The sequence below is a fragment of the Lithobates pipiens genome, unplaced genomic scaffold, assembly GCF_037356315.1.
Source record: "Lithobates pipiens isolate NorthernLeopardFrog02 unplaced genomic scaffold, aLitPip1_a1.2 Scaffold_13, whole genome shotgun sequence".
Lineage (NCBI taxonomy): Eukaryota > Metazoa > Chordata > Amphibia > Anura > Ranidae > Lithobates > Lithobates pipiens.
In genome coordinates this window covers 332878443-332896286 of record NW_027507718.1, presented here as the reverse complement: position 1 = coordinate 332896286, position 17844 = coordinate 332878443, and the positions used below count along the sequence as shown (strand labels likewise).

At 42.5% G+C, this 17844-nt stretch overlaps 1 protein-coding gene across 1 annotated transcript in view; it reads right to left on the bottom strand.

Moving 5' to 3' along the window:
• Window positions 1-17844, bottom strand: part of REELD1 (reeler domain containing 1) — an 81553-nt gene that overhangs the window by 11007 nt on the left and 52702 nt on the right. Inside the window, exon 5 of the mRNA XM_077476992.1 lies at window positions 15899-16178. Coding sequence (XP_077333118.1) covers window positions 15899-16178 — 280 coding nt within the window. The remainder of the gene's footprint in view (window positions 1-15898; window positions 16179-17844) is intronic.

Here is a 17844-nt window from a genome sequence, read left to right as displayed (position 1 = left end):
CTCCCACTGAGCAAAATATACTAGACTTAGAGGTGTCTAGGGATAATTTTGGCGCTGCACAATTACAGGACCCCACTCTCAAAAATGCGAGAGAGCAGGTTGCTGTTATGAATGGGGTACCTCAGGAACCAGATGCTGAAAAAAGATTTCCACATTTTTCGGTGACTAATGATCTTTTCTATAGAGTCAATAAGATTAAGGATGAGATTGTGGAACAGCTTCTGGTACCTAAGCCGTACCGGCGTCAGGTGCTTGACATGGCACATAACCATGTTCTTGGGGGACACTTGGGGACTGACAAAACGCGAGAGAGGGTTCTCCAGAGGTTTTTTTGGCCGGCGATATATGATGACATTAAAAAATACTGCGAGTCGTGCCCCACATGTCAGGTTAGTGCCCCAGTGTCACATTTTCGCAGTCCTTTGGTTTCGCTCCCTATTATAGAGGTGCCTTTTGAGCGTATTGCCATGGATTTAGTGGGTCCCGTTGTAAAGTCAGCTAGAGGACACCAGTATATTTTGGTAGTCATAGATTATGCGACCCGCTATCCTGAGGCTGTACCCTTAAGAAACACCGCATCTAAAACAATTGCACGTGAGTTGTTTTATATGTTCTCTAGGACTGGGATCCCCAAAGAAATCCTAACTGACCAAGGTACGCCATTTATGTCAAAACTGATGAAGGAATTATGCAAACTATTTAAAGTCTCACACATCCGTACCTCTGTATACCACCCCCAGACGGACGGATTGGTGGAGAGATTTAATAAAACTTTGAAACATATGTTGAAGAAAGTGGTGGCAAAAGATGGTCGTGACTGGGATCATTTATTACCCTACCTCATGTTTGCTATTAGGGAAGTGCCCCAAGCGTCCACAGGGTTCTCACCATTCGAGTTGGTCTATGGTCGTCACCCTAGGGGTCTACTGGACATTGCAAAAGAGACATGGGAGAATGAGTCCACCCCATACAAGAGTGTTATTGAGCATGTAGCACAAATGCAGGACCGTATAGCCACTGTAATGCCCCTGGTAAGGGAACACCTCCAGAGAGCTCAAGAGGCCCAAAGTAGAATTTACAACCGGTCCGCAAGAATCAGGACATTCAACCCAGGCGATAGGGTCCTTATACTAGTCCCCACTGTTGAGAGTAAATTCTTGGCGAAGTGGCAAGGTCCTTATGAAATTGTTGAAAAGATCAGTGAGGTGAACTACAAGGTGCACCAACCAGGTAGAAGGAAGCCTTTCCAAGTTTATCACATAAACTTGATCAAGCCCTGGAAAGACAGGGAATCCTTGGTGGCGACAAATACTGTTAATAATTTGTCACCACCAATCCCTCCAGTCAAGGTAGGTGATACTCTATCAGTGTCACAGAAACAGGAGGCTCAGGAATTTTTACAGAAAAACAAAAACAAGTTCTCTGACCTCCCAGGGCGTACCCACCTCATCCATCATCACATTGAAACTGAGCCTAGAAGCAGAGTAAACCTAAAGCCCTATAGGATACCGGAGGCACGTAGGAAAGCCGTATCTGCCGAGGTAAAACGTATGCTTGATCTGGGGGTAATTGAGGTGTCACAGAGTGAATGGTCCAGCCCGATTGTGCTAATCCCAAAGCCCAATGGAACTTGGAGGTTCTGTAACGATTTCAGAAAGTTGAATGAGATCTCCAAGTTCGATGCTTATCCTATGCCCAGGGTAGATGAGTTGATTGAGAAGTTAGGTAACGCCAGGTACATAACCACCCTCGATCTCACAAAGGGCTACTGGCAGATTCCACTTTCTGGTGAGGCTAAAGAGAAAACTGCATTCTCCACCCCTGATGGGCTATTCCAGTATGTAGTGATGCCATTCGGGTTACATGGAGCGCCTGCAACTTTCCAGAGGTTGATGGACTTGATTCTGCGACCACATCGGGATTACTCAGCCGCCTACCTCGATGATGTGGTCATTTTTAGCCCTGATTGGGAAAGTCACCTCTGTAAGGTACAGGCCGTGTTGGATACCATAAGTGATGCAGGGTTGACCATAAATGCCGAGAAGTGTGCTCTAGCCCTAGAAGAGGCCAAATATCTGGGCTACATTGTTGGGAGAGGATTGATTAAGCCACAGCTAAATAAAATTGAGGCAATACAGAATTGGCCTAGACCCCTGACAAGGAAACAGGTTAGAGCTTTCCTGGGTATTACGGGTTATTACCGTAGATTTGTGCCGAACTTTGCCTCAGTTGCTGCTCCACTAACTGACTTGACAAAGGGCGGAAAGACAGCAATGGTCACGTGGACCCCAGAGGCCGAGAAGGCTTTCCAAAGCCTTAAGTCTGCCTTGTGCCAACCACCTGTGTTAGTTACCCCCGATTTCAGGCGAGAATTTCTGGTCCAGACAGATGCCTCTAACACAGGCTTAGGTGCAGTACTCTCACAAGTAGTGAATGGTGAGGAGCATCCGGTGACGTACTTGAGTAGAAAACTAACCCCGGCCGAGAAAAATTATGCCATTGTGGAGCGAGAATGTTTGGCAGTGAAGTGGGCCCTAGAATCTTTAAAGTATTACTTGCTAGGCAGGAAATTCAAGTTGGTGACAGACCATGCCCCCCTAACATGGATGAAGTTAAACAAGGAGAGAAATGCAAGAGTGACTAGATGGTTTCTGTCCTTACAAAACTTTAATTTCACTGTGGAACACAGGCCAGGGAAATTACAGCCAAATGCTGACGCATTGTCAAGGGTAAGTTGTCTGTGGGGACAAAAGGCTCAGCCCTCCGGTCTGAAAACGAGGGGGGGGATATGTAGACATGTCACTGGAGAAGTGGTCGAGGGGGTGTACATCTCACCCAGGTTGCTACACAGTGTGAGATGGTAAGTCCAGGATGGATCAGTTTCTCAGCAGCAATATGCTGCTGAGTGGTTATTTAATCTTGCCGGGCCTGGGTTTATATGGAATGGCAGGTAGGTTTGGTAGAGGGACCTGTCATTCCACACACCCCCCGATCCAGTTCTGGGTTTTGGATCAGGTGAGCTTTGATCCTAATTAGCCTGGGAAGGTAAAGGCTCTGCGGGGCCTGCAGGTGTTTGCTCTCAGCCAGGGAAATGAACAGTCTGTGTGTTGGAGGAAGCTGCGAGCGCAGCCACTGCTGGAGCTAAAACCCACCCTGCGATATCCAGGCGAAAGACGCTGTGTTTATAAGTGTCAGATAGGTGAGAAGAACCTGTTAGTAAGCGCCCAGCCGGGCTAGGTTGTTTCTTTTATTTTTTTTCTGTTGTACTTAAAGAGCACGGTGTTGCCGTATATTTTTGTTTGTTGGACTGTTTGTACCACGAATAAACGCCAAGGTCTGCTTTATAAATTCCAAGTCTGCTGTGAACTGTGTCCAAACTCACCCTACCCCGGGAAGATCCCTTACACCGTGTATATAAATAAATGAAAAATAAATATGAATGAAAAATAAATATGAATGAAAAATTAATTAATTATCCATAATAAATACACCGTGTATATAAATTAATTTAAAAATTAAAATAAATTAATTCTCCTTACTTAATGCACTCCGTGCATATATGAAATAAATACCACGTATACAGCATGTATATTTATCTACTCCTGATAGGATGGATGGATCAAGGATATGATCAAATGCAGCTATCAAATACAGCTGTTATATCTAAACTGCAATCAGAACACTCCCATGCGGTGATGTCCACAAGACACAGGGTATAATCCTCAAAATGATTTATCACTCAGTCCCATATGTTCTGTCCACAGACACCATACCAGACAAGCTTTCAGTGCTGTCCCGCTGTTCCACTTATCTCTTGCTCCTTAACATTTACCTTTCATTTGCCATAGGAGAGAAAAGAGACAGGGGATAGTGAACTACTGCAATATGTAAATAAACTTTATATGTGCACATTGATCCACTCACAAAATCTTTCCAGTCAAAGCGTGACGTCAGATTGTACTCCTCCTCATAGCCTCTCCGTGCCTCTGAACACTGTGGGCTTGGCGTCACTGGCTCCTCCTCCCGACGTGTTGCGTCACAGGTCATTCTCAAAGGAAATTAGCCTGGTGACGTTCATGGGGGATTTTAAAGCCGCTTTTTGTTATGCGGTTGCCATAGTGACTACACAGGATTCATTGTATCATCATGTCACCTTCCTCAAAGCTCCAACCAAAGCTTTTGCATGAAAAAAGATACAATCCACAACCAAAATGTATACACGAAGCGGATACAATCATTTCAGATGCCAACAGCACCAATTTAACCATTACATTTTACCGTTCTGAATACAACATACAATTTTTTAATAGTTATCACTTAAAATATAAATAAAAACCCTGTGATATTTTACATTAAAAAGCGTAATGGATATTCCATTTTTTGCCCAATAATTACGCTATGCATAAAAGTAAAAATAAAAAAAAATAAAAAATAAACACCAATCAGTTTAACAAATTCGCTGAATAATTAATGGTGTTAATTAATAATCCATTAGCTTATATATTTATGTTAAATCATTATTTTTTTAAATTATACTAAAAAACTTTAATATGCAACTATGCCCATCCACCTTCTTAAGAGGCCCACCCACTAATACTTATCTCAAAAACCCTAAACTTGGAAAATATTAATTTTTTTAAATATATATAAAAAAATATTTTTCCAAAAAATAATACAATAAAAATAATGATAAAAACTCCATAAAATGGCTATAAATCAGATATAAAACAATTTAAATCGAAATCAATGTTGACCCCCAAAGGCCCCCAAAGGCGCAAAACTATTGATTTCGAAAATCCATCAGGATTCCATTTTGCTTAACTCCCTAATTTTGTGGCTTCCCCTCCAGTGGGGTTTGTATTTATCTATAGCGCAAAACTTCATCAAAAAATCAGCAGGATTTTTGTTATGTACTTCTGCAAAATGGCGAGAGACACCGTGTTTTGGAAAGCCAGCTTTTATATTCTGTACATGTTCACGTAGTCTTTTTCCATAGAGGGCGTTTGGTTCTTCCTATATATTGTAAGGAGCAGGAACATTCCAACATATATACTACCCCCTTTGCATTTTTGTCCCTTCTGTTTAGTGTTACAGCATGCATAACATTTTTTACATGGGTAAAAGCCCTTTCCTTGAAAGAAAACCGCATTCTGCTTGCTTGGTGGATCCAATACATTTTTCACAATCAAATCTCTTAATGTGGGGGCTCTTCTATAGATAAACCTTGGTTTTTATGTTAAAATTTTGCTTAATTCCATGTCAGCTCTCAAAAGTGGCTAGTTTTGCACTTTATGTATATGTCTATTTCCCAAAGACAACCTCTGGATATGATGCTGAGCACGTGCACTCAACCTTTTTGGTCGATCATGGTGAGGCCTGTTCTGAGGGGAACCTGTCCTGTTGACTAGCAAACTAGTCATCACCTGACCATACTAGGGATGATGACCCAGTCTTTTACTGTGTAGTACCTTATTATTATCTCATATATGTGAATTTTCGGCATGTCATGTCATTGTATGTTTCTATGTTTTTAACAAAGCTGTAATATAATAAAACTTTTGATATTTTTAAACTAAATTTATTGGTACCATTAAAGTCTTTTAGTTGGCTTATAGGGTCTTTTTGTGCAAGTTTTTGGTAGGATGTGGTACCTGACATTTTTGACCAAACGCTACCCTCTATTGAGGCTCCTCCTCCCACAATTCCCCCCTTCAGATTCCTACACCAACTTTGCTTAAAAGGTGAAAGCAAGTGGTTGGGAATGATCGATTCAGTCACATTAAAGTGGCGTTCCAGTCATTTGTTTATTAAAAGTCAGCAGCTACAAAAAGTGTAGCTGCTGACTTTAAATAAACACACAATCACTTGCCCCATGGTCCAGCTGTGTGCCCACTGCAGCCGTGTTCTCCCTTGGTGGTGCCAGCATCTCTACTATGGGCACCCGACTATAACAGCTTGTGGCTTCACAGTTGGGTGCCCACTGTGCATGCGCGAGCAGCGCTGCGGTCTGTGACAGACCCTAATTCTTCTAGAACCTGTCATATGTTCCAGAAGACTTTGGCAGGGAGAGCTTGTGCTTCCGGTCACCTAGGTGACTGGAACAGAAGTAAGAGCCTGTACCGGTAAAATTCAGGTACCTGCTCCCCCCCCTCCCCAAAAGCTCAGTTTCACAAACAGGAGGTTCCACTTTTGTGTGGAACTCCGCTTTAAGTGTTTTTGTTGTCATAGACTGGGGCATTTTGCTAGAGAGTGCCATGCTGTAAAGACAACAGCAGGCCAGTGTTCCCAGGACATCACAGAGAGAGAGATGCTGGAAATCAATGCCTTTCTTAATTGGGAAGCTTTCATTTTTTTTTATATATCATGCTATAAAAATAAGAGGTGGAATGTGTTGCTTTGGATATTTACAGTAGGTGATTTTATAATATATACATTTTTGAGTTAGTATAGAATAGCTAGATTTTTAAGACCATGTGTTTTAAAGATCTAAGGCCCCCCCTATTGAAAAGCAAATGAACCAGTCAGACTAGATTCAGAGGAAGTTCTTTGCAGGAAGTATGGGGGAGGAGCTGAGGACTTTTGAACAAGCATATGGGAGGTAAAGAGGAGAGTTGTTCTAAAAGACAGAGAGGCAAGACATATGTGCTGGAAGCTGGTGGACTTTGGAGACGTTTTGAGTTGAACTCTGAGCAAAGATATGCTTATTTGCTAGTAAGATAGTCAGCTTGTGCATATTGTAGGCATAGTTTGTATTTTTGTGTTATGTGTATGATGTGTATAAGAGAAAAAAAAATAAGGAAAGCTAGGCCCCTACGAGAAGTGGAAATGTATGGATTGTAATTATAGCCTATGTATGGGACCAACAGTTGGATTGTATCAGTAGTGGATATTTTTACCTGATTTATAACAAATGTTCCCATACATGTGTAATAATATCTCTCGTTAGTGAGCAAGCTGACGTTGTGTGTTTAAAGATGGCTGCTGCACATTCAATTGACCATGTGGTTTGGGGGGGGGGGCAAGTATGGCTTGCTGACATCACTTACAAAATGACCTGTGAGTGGTCAAGAGGAATAATTACATCCTGTGGGTGGTCTCTGGTATACAGGACTAAAAATATAGAGTACAAAAAAACAAAAATATCGCGCTTGGGGTAAACCTAAAAGCTGCAACTAAAAACCATCTAATATCAAGATATGGAAAAACTCAGAAAAAATTGTATATATAAAGTTGCGCTACAATTACATGAAAGATGAAAGAGAGAAGTCTAATACAAATCGATGAAATTACAAATCAAAAAACATCCTGTGTAAAGTTCAATCAAGAAAGAAGGAGTCCTTTGTAATAAGGGGCTCTCTGTTTCCAAGAAAAACCAATGAATAGGGAAATCGATCCTTTTTACGAATTCAGTGTGATCTTCTTACAAATCCAGAGCTGAAAAAAGTTTGACTCTTACCACAATGGGTGGACTCCCAGTCAATGGAGTCGTTAGCGCGAGCAGACAGCCCTCTGCAGGGTTCTTTTGCGTGTAATCCGTTCCGGTGTGCTACTAGACGCATGGATGGATACGGATCATTCGGAAGTAACCAGCCTAGATTACAACAATTCCGTACGTCCTCCTTCCCTTCTCGAACACCGTAGATAGTGGCTATCCAATCTCTCTGTACGTCTGGAGTATGTTTATAGCTCCCCAGCGAATCGTCCGATGTCAAGGTTTTTCAATACGCAAACATCCTCCTGGGGCACAAGGAGGATGTTTGCGTATTGAAAAACATTGACATCGGACGATTCGCTGGGGAGCTATAAACATACTCCAGACGTACAGAGAGATTGGATAGCCACTATCTACGATGTTCGAGAAGGGAAGGAGGACGTACGGAATTGTTGTAATCTAGGCTGGTTACTTCCGAATGATCCGTATCCATCCATGCGTCTAGTAGCACACCGGAACGGATTACACGCAAAAGAACCCTGCAGAGGGCTGTCTGCTCGCGCTAACGACTCCATTGACTGGGAGTCCACCCATTGTGGTAAGAGTCAAACTTTTTTCAGCTCTGGATTTGTAAGAAGATCACACTGAATTCGTAAAAAGGATCGATTTCCCTATTCATTGGTTTTTCTTGGAAACAGAGAGCCCCTTATTACAAAGGACTCCTTCTTTCTTGATTGAACTTTACACAGGATGTTTTTTGATTTGTAATTTCATCGATTTGTATTAGACTTCTCACTTTCATCTTTCATGTAATTGTAGCGCAACTTTATATATACAATTTTTTCTAAAAATATAGAGTACCTACCGTGGGGAAAAAAGTATTTTTGGAGCTGTGGAATGATCAAGCATGCAGTCAGGGCTCCTCATTGTCCTGTTCCTGCATATCCAGATATCCAGTGTAAGCTGTTGACATTCAAGAAGTATTATTTTATTTTTGTGGATATTTGCTATAGGAGTGTATGTTTAAGTCTTGTTATTTTGTGTAATGTTTATAGTCATTTTTATGTGTAAGAAACTTAACTATGTATTTTGATGTCCAAATTTTGTTTTATGCTTTTTATCAAAACTGCTATTGGTGTGTCTGTTTATTTTACATGTAGCACCCTGGAGTTTAGACAGGGTTGCTCCTCACAAATTTACTTGTCATCCTGGCTGATTGTTAGAGCTCTATTGATTTCGCCCTAAGTTTGGCCTTGTTGCACTTTTCTCTTCTACCACTAGGTGGCCGGGTACTTGGTAGTTTTAGATATGAGAAGGGCAACACAAGGTCAAGTTATGGGTATGTGGGGTGTCTCAGCCAATGGGCAGGAGTTTTCTTGGCTCCCTCGGCCTGCTGGAAGAGGTCAGGTGATCTGTGTTCTGTGCCACCTGGACGTCTGTCTGGGAGGACCACAGTGAGTAACTGAAGCAAGTACCGGAACAGCATTCTCACCAACCGGGGATGGTGAAGGAATGGGAAACGTCAGTGAGTATCAAGCCAGGGACCCAGCCAGCGGAGGTGACGCTTGCAGAGCAGACTTGTGTGTCAAGCCAGGGACCGAGCAGGCCAGTGGGGTAAAGCTTGAGAGGTATCTTGAGTGCCAAGCTAGGGACCCAGCAGAGAGTGACGCTTGAGGAAGATACCATCATGAAGATTGGAGGAGCTCAAGGGATCCAGTGCAGTGTCAGTGAATCAGTTAGTTTAGTGAGAGACCGGAAGCTCAGTTGGCTGAAGAACTACAAGGAGTGATTGTAGCGGAAGTGAAAGGAGACAGCATTCCTGCACATGCAGATGTGGCGTCTTGCTGGATGCCTTTCCCTGCATGGCTGTCCTCCTATTGAAGTCTCAGAGTCTGCCAATTGAACTTGCAACTACCTAAAAGTGTCCTGGCCCTAACCCTCTCTCCCCCAAAAGTTTGTTAAGAGAAATAAAAATCTCTTTTGCATTCAAGAAGTGTCTGGGGCCCAATAACTTTAACTACCTTGCATCCAATATGCCTCACAACCCGCCATATACAGAAGGATGTCAGCTTTCTCTGGGCCTGGAGGTTCTCATTAGACTGAAGGAGGCCTGGGACCCTGCTACATAAATATTCACTAGATATTTGCGTGATTGTCCGGTATACCTGCATTTTTAGTATATTGTGCTGCAGCAATTAAGAGCTAATCTGCTCAAGCATATGCAGTCTTTTGCTTTTATACATTATGTTGTTTCTCACTGTTATTAGATTAATATTTATAATCTAATAACAGACTTATATTTTCCACATTTGTTACATGCAGGAATTAGTATATTTATCTCAAAATGGCAATAAAAAGGCAATTAACAAAGGAAGATAGACAAACCATTAAAAGTGTAGGTCTTTCCTTTAGAGAAATTGCAAAGAAAGCCTAGGTGTCAGTGAGTATAGTTTCTCACACCACCAAAAGGCACTAGGAAACTGGAGGAAACACTGACCCTACAGTGGACAGAATCAGAAGACAAATTTCAGAGCGTCAACAGCTTGCATGACTGCCAGCTCTCAGGACAATAGCTTCAAGCACAGCTTAACACTGATCAAACAAAGCAAGTCTCAGTCTGAACCGTGAAGAGAAGACTTCGAGCTGCAGGTTTGACAGGTCGAGTGGCATAATGTCGAATAGAGTGCTTTTCTCACTATTTGTGGCCTATATCTTGCCTATAGCAACTAATAAGTATTTTCCTTTCTCACTATGTTTACCATAGTAACCAATTAGCATTTACCTTTAAAGAGGCACAGATCCCTTTTTTATCATTAACCCTTAGGAGAGCGCCCTTAAATAGCTATAAAGCTCTTATCCTTATGCACAGCCAACATTCTGAAGGGTGGGTAACAGAGCTCACATGGTGAGGCACCAGGAAAGGAAAATTTGGGTAAGTATTTAATAGGAATTTCCCATGTGCCTCACCATTTCACCAATAATGACATACAAAACAACATAGAGGGCTTCTGTTGAATAAAAATGCTTTACTTAAAAATAAGCAATGGCAATAAACAAGACTTTAGCTCCTAATCACTATGGGAATCTGCTGCCTTATCCAGCTTGCAACGGCTGATGGATGTGCATCTTAGTGAACACAATATACAGGGATATTGGAAATGATTATCAACTCTGAAACACGTACACCAACACAGGTTGAACTGGATGGACTATTGTCTTTATTCAACCTTACCTACTACCAGGGCCGATTCTAGGGTCAGACGCCTGGGTGCAGAAATATTTCTGGCACCCCCACTTAGGCCTGGTCATCTTACTATCTCCTACCTTTACAAATGTTTCTATGGCAATGACTCAAACACAGAGATGCTTCCCTAAGGAGTCTTTGTTACCCTGGGATCCTCCCACGATCTCTTAACAATAAACAAAATACAGGAAGAGAAGCAGAGTAATGGGACCTGGAGGGGGAATTCTCTAATGAACTCAGAAAGGACCTCTGTTAGAGAGTCTGTTAGAAAGATACCCCTACCAGGCCCCATTAGAGACTACAATGGGGTCTAATAGATTGAGCCTATCTGGTGCCTACCTTCCACCCAGTTTGCACCTACACACATCCCTGCAATAGATCCCGGAGTGTACAGATTGAGAACTTTTCTGCAGACTCTGATTGTATAGCAGGCATGAGAGACGAGACTTGCCGTGTGTGCAGGCTGTGATCAGTTAGTAACAGGCATGAGAGGCGGGACCTGGATGTGGGTGCCTGCTGTGATTGATCAGCAGCCTCGAGCAGGGGCGTACCTATAGCATTTGACACCCGGGGCAGATCCTATATCTAGCACCTCCTCAACTTTAAAATGTAAAAACACCCACAAAAATTTGTAATGTTTTCACAAATATTTATTGCACAAATTTCACAGCCCCCCATCACAGTGCGCCTTGCAGTCTGACGTCCTCCCCCCCCCCCCATCTCTCTAATTGCAGTGCCCCCTTTTACTCTGCCTCCCCTGCACAGTCCCACCTTCGGCATAAACAGATATCTAATACTATTAGTAGTGTGTTTAAGTAAGAGATTTCAGACATACTACACAGTATAGTAGTATGCAGACCTAGTACAGGAGATGGTCAAAGACTGCAGACATGATACAAGAGATGGCCAGAGACTGCAAACATAGTACAGGAGATGGTCAGAGACTGCAGACATAGTACAGGAGATGGTCAGAGACTGCAGACATAGTACAGGAGATGGTCAGAGACTGCAGACATGATACAAGAGATGGTCAGAGACTGCAGATATGATACAAGAGATGGTCGAAGACTGCAAACATGCTACAGGAGAGGGTCAGGGACTGCAGACATGATACAAGAGATGGTCAGACACTGCAGACATACTACAGGAGATGGTCAGAGACTACAGACATGATACAAGAGATGGTCAAAGACTGCAGGCATGATACAAGAGATGGTCAGAGACTGCAGACATACTACAGGAGATGGTCAGAAGCTGCAGGCATACTACAGGAGATGGTCAGAGTCTGCAGACATACTACAGGAGATGGTCAGAGTCTGCAGACATGATAAAGGAGATGGTCAGAGACTTCGGGCATGAAACAAGAGATGGTCAGAGACTGCGAGCATGATACAGGAGATGGTCGGAGACTGCAGGCATGAAACAAGAAATAGTCAGAGATTGAGGACATGATACAGAGACTGCGAAGAGATGGTCAGAGATTGCCATTTCAGGCTGCCTCTCACAAAAGATCACTCGAATCTTATGCTGGATTATTAGGTTTCAATTCACAGGGAAGAGAACACCTGTAGATCAATTCTGATTTAAAAAAAAAATTTGTGTACATGTGTTATTTCCCTGCCCTCAACCCAGTCCGTGTCACAGATGTTGGTTACATGGTGGGCACAGCACATTACATGGGTACACCACTCCGAATTACATGGTGGGCATAGCACATTACACGGTGGGCACACCACTCCACATTACATGGTGGGCATAGCACATTACACGGTGGGCACACCACTCCGCATTACATGGTGGGCATAGCACATTACACGGTGGGCACACCACTCCACATTACATGGTGGGCACAGCACATTACACAGTGGGCACACCACTCCATATTTTCTGGTGGGCACAGCACATTACATGGTGGGCACAGCACATGACACAGTGGGCACAGCATATGACACGGTAAACACATGTTGGGCATCGCACAGCACATTACATGGTGGGCACACCACTCCATATTACATGGTGGGCACAGCACATTACATAAGGGACACATCACTCTGCATTACATGGTCATCACTCTGCATTACATGGTGGGCACAGCACATTACATGGTGGGCACTGTACAGTGCATGACATGGTGTACATATCACATGACATGGTTGGCATGGCACAGCATATCATATGGTGGGGACAGTACATTATACAGAGGGCACACCACTCCGCATTACATGTGGACAAAGCACATTACACGGTGGGCACTGTACAGCACATTACATGACACGGTGGGCACACCGCTCTGCATTACATGGTGGGCACAGCACATTACATAGAAGGCACACCACTCCACATTATATTGTGGGCACAGCACATTACACAGAGGGCAGACCACTCGGCATTACATGGTGACTGCAGCATATTACACAGAGGACACACCACTCCAGATTACATGGTGGGCAGGGTACAGCACAGCACATGACATGGTGGACACAGCACATTACACAGAGGGAACACTACTCTGCATTACATGGTGGGCACTGTACAGCACAGCACATGACATGGTGGGCACAGTACATTACACAGAGGGCACACTACTCTGCTATACATGGAGGACACTGTACAGAAAAGCAAATGACATGGTGGGCACATTACATCACACGGTGGGCACGGTAAATTACATGGTGAACATAGTACATCACATGGTGGGCGCTGCACATTGTGGGCACAATACTTCACATGGTGGACATAATACATCATATGGTGGGCACTGCACATTACATGGGGGAGTACAATCATTACACCCCCAAAGATCAGTTTCTGCACAATCTTTCCTGTGTACTTACCTCATCTCAGCAACATGCTAATTATGCTTCCTCCCAGGCTCCTGCTGGAGGAGATGACATCAGTGCCCTCCCCCAGACAGCTGCCTGAAGCTCCTGGAGACTGAGGATCTGTGTGTGCAGATCCTGTGATAGGAGGCGGGCAGCAGCACTGACAGTTTAGGTGCCCCCCTCTCTGCCTCAGCTCTAGGCGTCTAGGCGCAGTACACCCTGGGCACCCGCCCAGGATTGGCCTCTGTAACTATGATATCTGACAAGGGTGTGTTGATGACTGCCTTATCTATGTTCAATTTAAAGCCTCTTTAATGTTGTTCACCCACATTTTTAAAGGTGTTAAAAAAAACTGATTCCCTTTTCTCTTTTTACTCTGTTTTTTCTCTCCTCTGAGACCCTGGCATAGAGGGGTCTGAGCTGCGCCCCTCCATGATTTAAGGAATGGCCTCCTCAAAGTTAGTTGAGAGGCAGGAGTCTCCTGAAGTGGAGGACGCACACTGAACCCTTTAATGAGAAATTGATGTAGGGATACAGAGTATAGTGCAAAGAGTAAGGTGGAGGATCCACCACATAGTCTGCTATAAATCAGCGCAGACAACGCAAATAAGGCAATGTTGATAACAGAGCCACTGATAAATGGCCTCGAGATAGTAGGAGGTTAATGGTACATGCCTATAGTGTATGTTAGACGGACTATAAATACTAGGAAACGAGGACTATGGAAGTGGCTGCAGCCACTGCATACATTTTCTTCAAGTCTGTGTATGCATGTCAGTAAATGACATCCTTGAAATTTGCCACATTATCCTGCTGTAAGGTGACATGCTCGGCCAGTCTCATTAAGGATATGTATACTTTAAAGGTGCATCTGTCAGATATCTGTATCTGTTAATGGATACATTTTAAAACACTGAAATCAATCCCAATAATATTTTGATGCACCTCCTGACTGGAATGTAGGAGGAAAACAAGCTTGGGGAGAGCAGCAATATCTGAGGCCACTGCCGGATTTAAATAGGCCACAAATTCCCCTGAGGGCTCTTCGTATTCTTCTGTCCCTCTTCCACCTACACTCTCCCAAACTTGCTGAACCAAAGGAAGGGAGGAACTGCCTTCGGAATGTAGAAGTGACATAAGCACTGATAGAAAAAGAGAGGGGAACCAGGAAACACAAATGTAAAGAAATAGCCTCTATGAGACTCAAACTAGTGGTCTAGGGGAAAAAGAGAGGGAAACAGAAACTAGAAACAAAGATGGGAAATTGCCATAGGCTGCCATAACAGTGTGACAGTTTCTGCCAGAATCCAAGTACCCTGCCAGTGGGTGGCCAAAATAACATCCTTTTGGAAATTACACCTGAGCCATCACACTAGGAAGGTTCTACCTATATGGGCACTTGTGCGGATATCTTCATTCATCTAACCACTGTCCAATTACTTTGGTATCAGAACAGAAAAATAGGAGCTTCAGCTGTCCAGGAGCTATTCAAGGGGGCTGCCCTACAGGGTTCCCCATTTGCAATTCCTTTTTGCTACCTGCTCAATAGTGTTTAGTCAATGAAGCCCATTACATGGTAATGTGTGCACCATCTTGGAATAATTTCCTTGCTCATCTTACTATCTAAATGCGCTTGTCACAAGCACATCCCAATAATGTGCAGTATGGAGATGTTTGCATCAATTCTCCATCTATACAGGCATTGAGAAAACAATTGCTGCTGGTGGGTTCTCACCCTGGCAAAACAAAGAGCAAATTAAAGAGTAACTATAGGACCTATTATATTGCAAATATTTCAAACAAACTTCTTTCACATTGTCATTATGAGGTATTATTTGTAGAGTTTTTAGGAAAATAATGAATGTAATCCATTTTGAAATAAGGCTTTAACATAACAAAATGTGGGAAAAGGAAGCTCTGTGAATACTTTCCAGATGCACTGTAGCTGGCTGGCATTATTGCCTCAATACAAAGTACCATACAACTCTTGGCAAACCTCCAGCCCAATCCTAGAAGAGTCAGCTGACCTCCTAAACAGCAATCTACACTTGTTCCTAACAAGGTGACTTTTTATGGTGATGGGAGGACTCTCTGCCTTCACATATTTTTTGAGGCAATGGCATAGAAGGGATGTTGTTATATGCCAGGAACTGAATGGCTACTTATTAGTGGTAGGGGGAGAGCACCCTGGCAAGTTCATGGAGAAAAATCCAGATCTGATGGGGTATAAAACTGCCTCAATACATCCAAAACTAAAATAAATATATAAATATAAATACAGAATGTTTGGGTGATTATTCATTAATAAGCATAAGACATGTAACTACAACTTTCTATGCCTAGCTTGGGGAAAGTGATGTAGATTAATATAGCTCTTTGCAGGTTAGTATACTCCCCCACCTGCTGTCAGTGCTGTGATTTAATGTCCTTTTCTGTGATGATAAAGTCTCAGGAGCTGTTGACACAGGTATTTTAAAGGATGAGTCCATTGTAGATGCAGGAAACTTTGTGGTGGACGCCACAACCGATGTTGATGCAATACTACTAGAGAGGACATCAGACGGGGTATATTTGCCTTTTCCGGATATAGTGTAGAGCAGAGTTTCTGGTGGCTTGGTTTTAGAAGAACTGATTAAAAATGGCACCCCTGTATAAGGCAATGGGCTATAACTTCTTGATTCTGTTGGAAGAATAATAGTAATATCATTAAATACCCTTTGTCAAAATAAATTATGATTACAATATACATTTTTTACTTGTGCCTACTCCTTTTGCTTAGTTCTCTTTAACTCAAATACAACTCAGTTTCCTTTTTTGTTAAAATTTGTATTTACAGCATATAGTAAAACAATGACAAAAAATAATTTATATTATATAACAGACCAGGAATAGGGATTAGTGTAAAATACCTGGGTTCGGTTGGAGGTAGGTTTGGCAAACTTTACTGAAGTTTGAATGCCAAATCCCAACCCCACTGAAGTTAGTGAGCATTTAAAATACCAGTAATTCACATAGAAGTCCTAAATCTGTATGCCTGGTGGTTTTATAAACAGTACAGCTCTAGGGAAAAAAATTATACTTTAAGCGATTAGTGTGCATTTTAAGTGTCCTATGTATTTTCCTTGCCGGCAATGGAGTAAACACACTGTAACCTAGATGGGTTGGATCACTACTAATAGATTTTGCTCCAATCAGCTGATATGCTGTATTCAAATTCAGTAGACCCGTACCTATGATCTGCTGTCCTGTTTTCACCACAATAGAAAGGCACTTCTTATCCTCCATCCTGCAACTGGCATATCGGACTACAGCACAGTGGAGAAGAATGCTCTCAGTTTTGCAATGATAGAAACCAGAAGGACAATTCAGCCTGTTTCAATCTCATAAGGAAAACCAACCTCTGCTACCCTTTTCCACTAGTAAACAAGCATTTTGAGAACATGACAACTACTTTGTAGAATACCCCCAAAAATGGAATAGTGTCCACCCTTTCCACCTCCTCACCACTTATATACAGTACTGTGCAAAAGTTTTAGGCAGGTGCGAAGAAATGTTGTAACGTAAGAATTCTTTCAAAAATATATTTTTTATTTGTTTATTTTTATCAATTTACAAAATACACAGTGAATGAACAGAAGAAAATTTTAAATCAAATAGGGCTGTTACTGATTAAAAATTTTCGTGTTCGATTAATCGATTTTTTTAAAATCGAATAATCGACTAATTTCGATTAATTATAACACACATACAGATCCAACTACTTTTAGCTGATCTCCTTGCATTGCAACTCTGCATTAGTCAGTGTTAAATGTGGTATACACTATATACAATCACCTGACACTAGTTAGTTTCCACAATCCATGACTTAACTTCACAGTTCACACAAATACGTTTTAAATTCAAACTGTAGCACTGACATAAGTCATTTTATTTTTTTTTGACAGTAGCGTGACAATCCCTCCACCTCCAGTCTAACTAATCACTCTCATCTTATGGCATGGACCCCTGTGCAAACAGGTGGTCATGCAAGCAGGTATCAAAAGGGTTAACATGGACCATAAACTTCTCTCACGTCTCCTTAGATCTCAGCAAGGACGCCAGATCATGGGTAGAAAGTAAAGATCTAAGTGCTCACCGCTTAAGTATAAGATTTAATTTTTGTGTTCAAACACAAACTAGTCACATAAAAATAATAAAAACACAGCATGTAAAGCCGACAATCGTGTTAGTTCCGTAGGGCAGCAGCGGGTGACGTCATGCGTAGCTCCTCCCCTGTACGCGTTACGTTCAATCAGAACTTCAACATCACAGACTCCTCCCCCCTTCCCTTCGTTAGCAGACAGAGG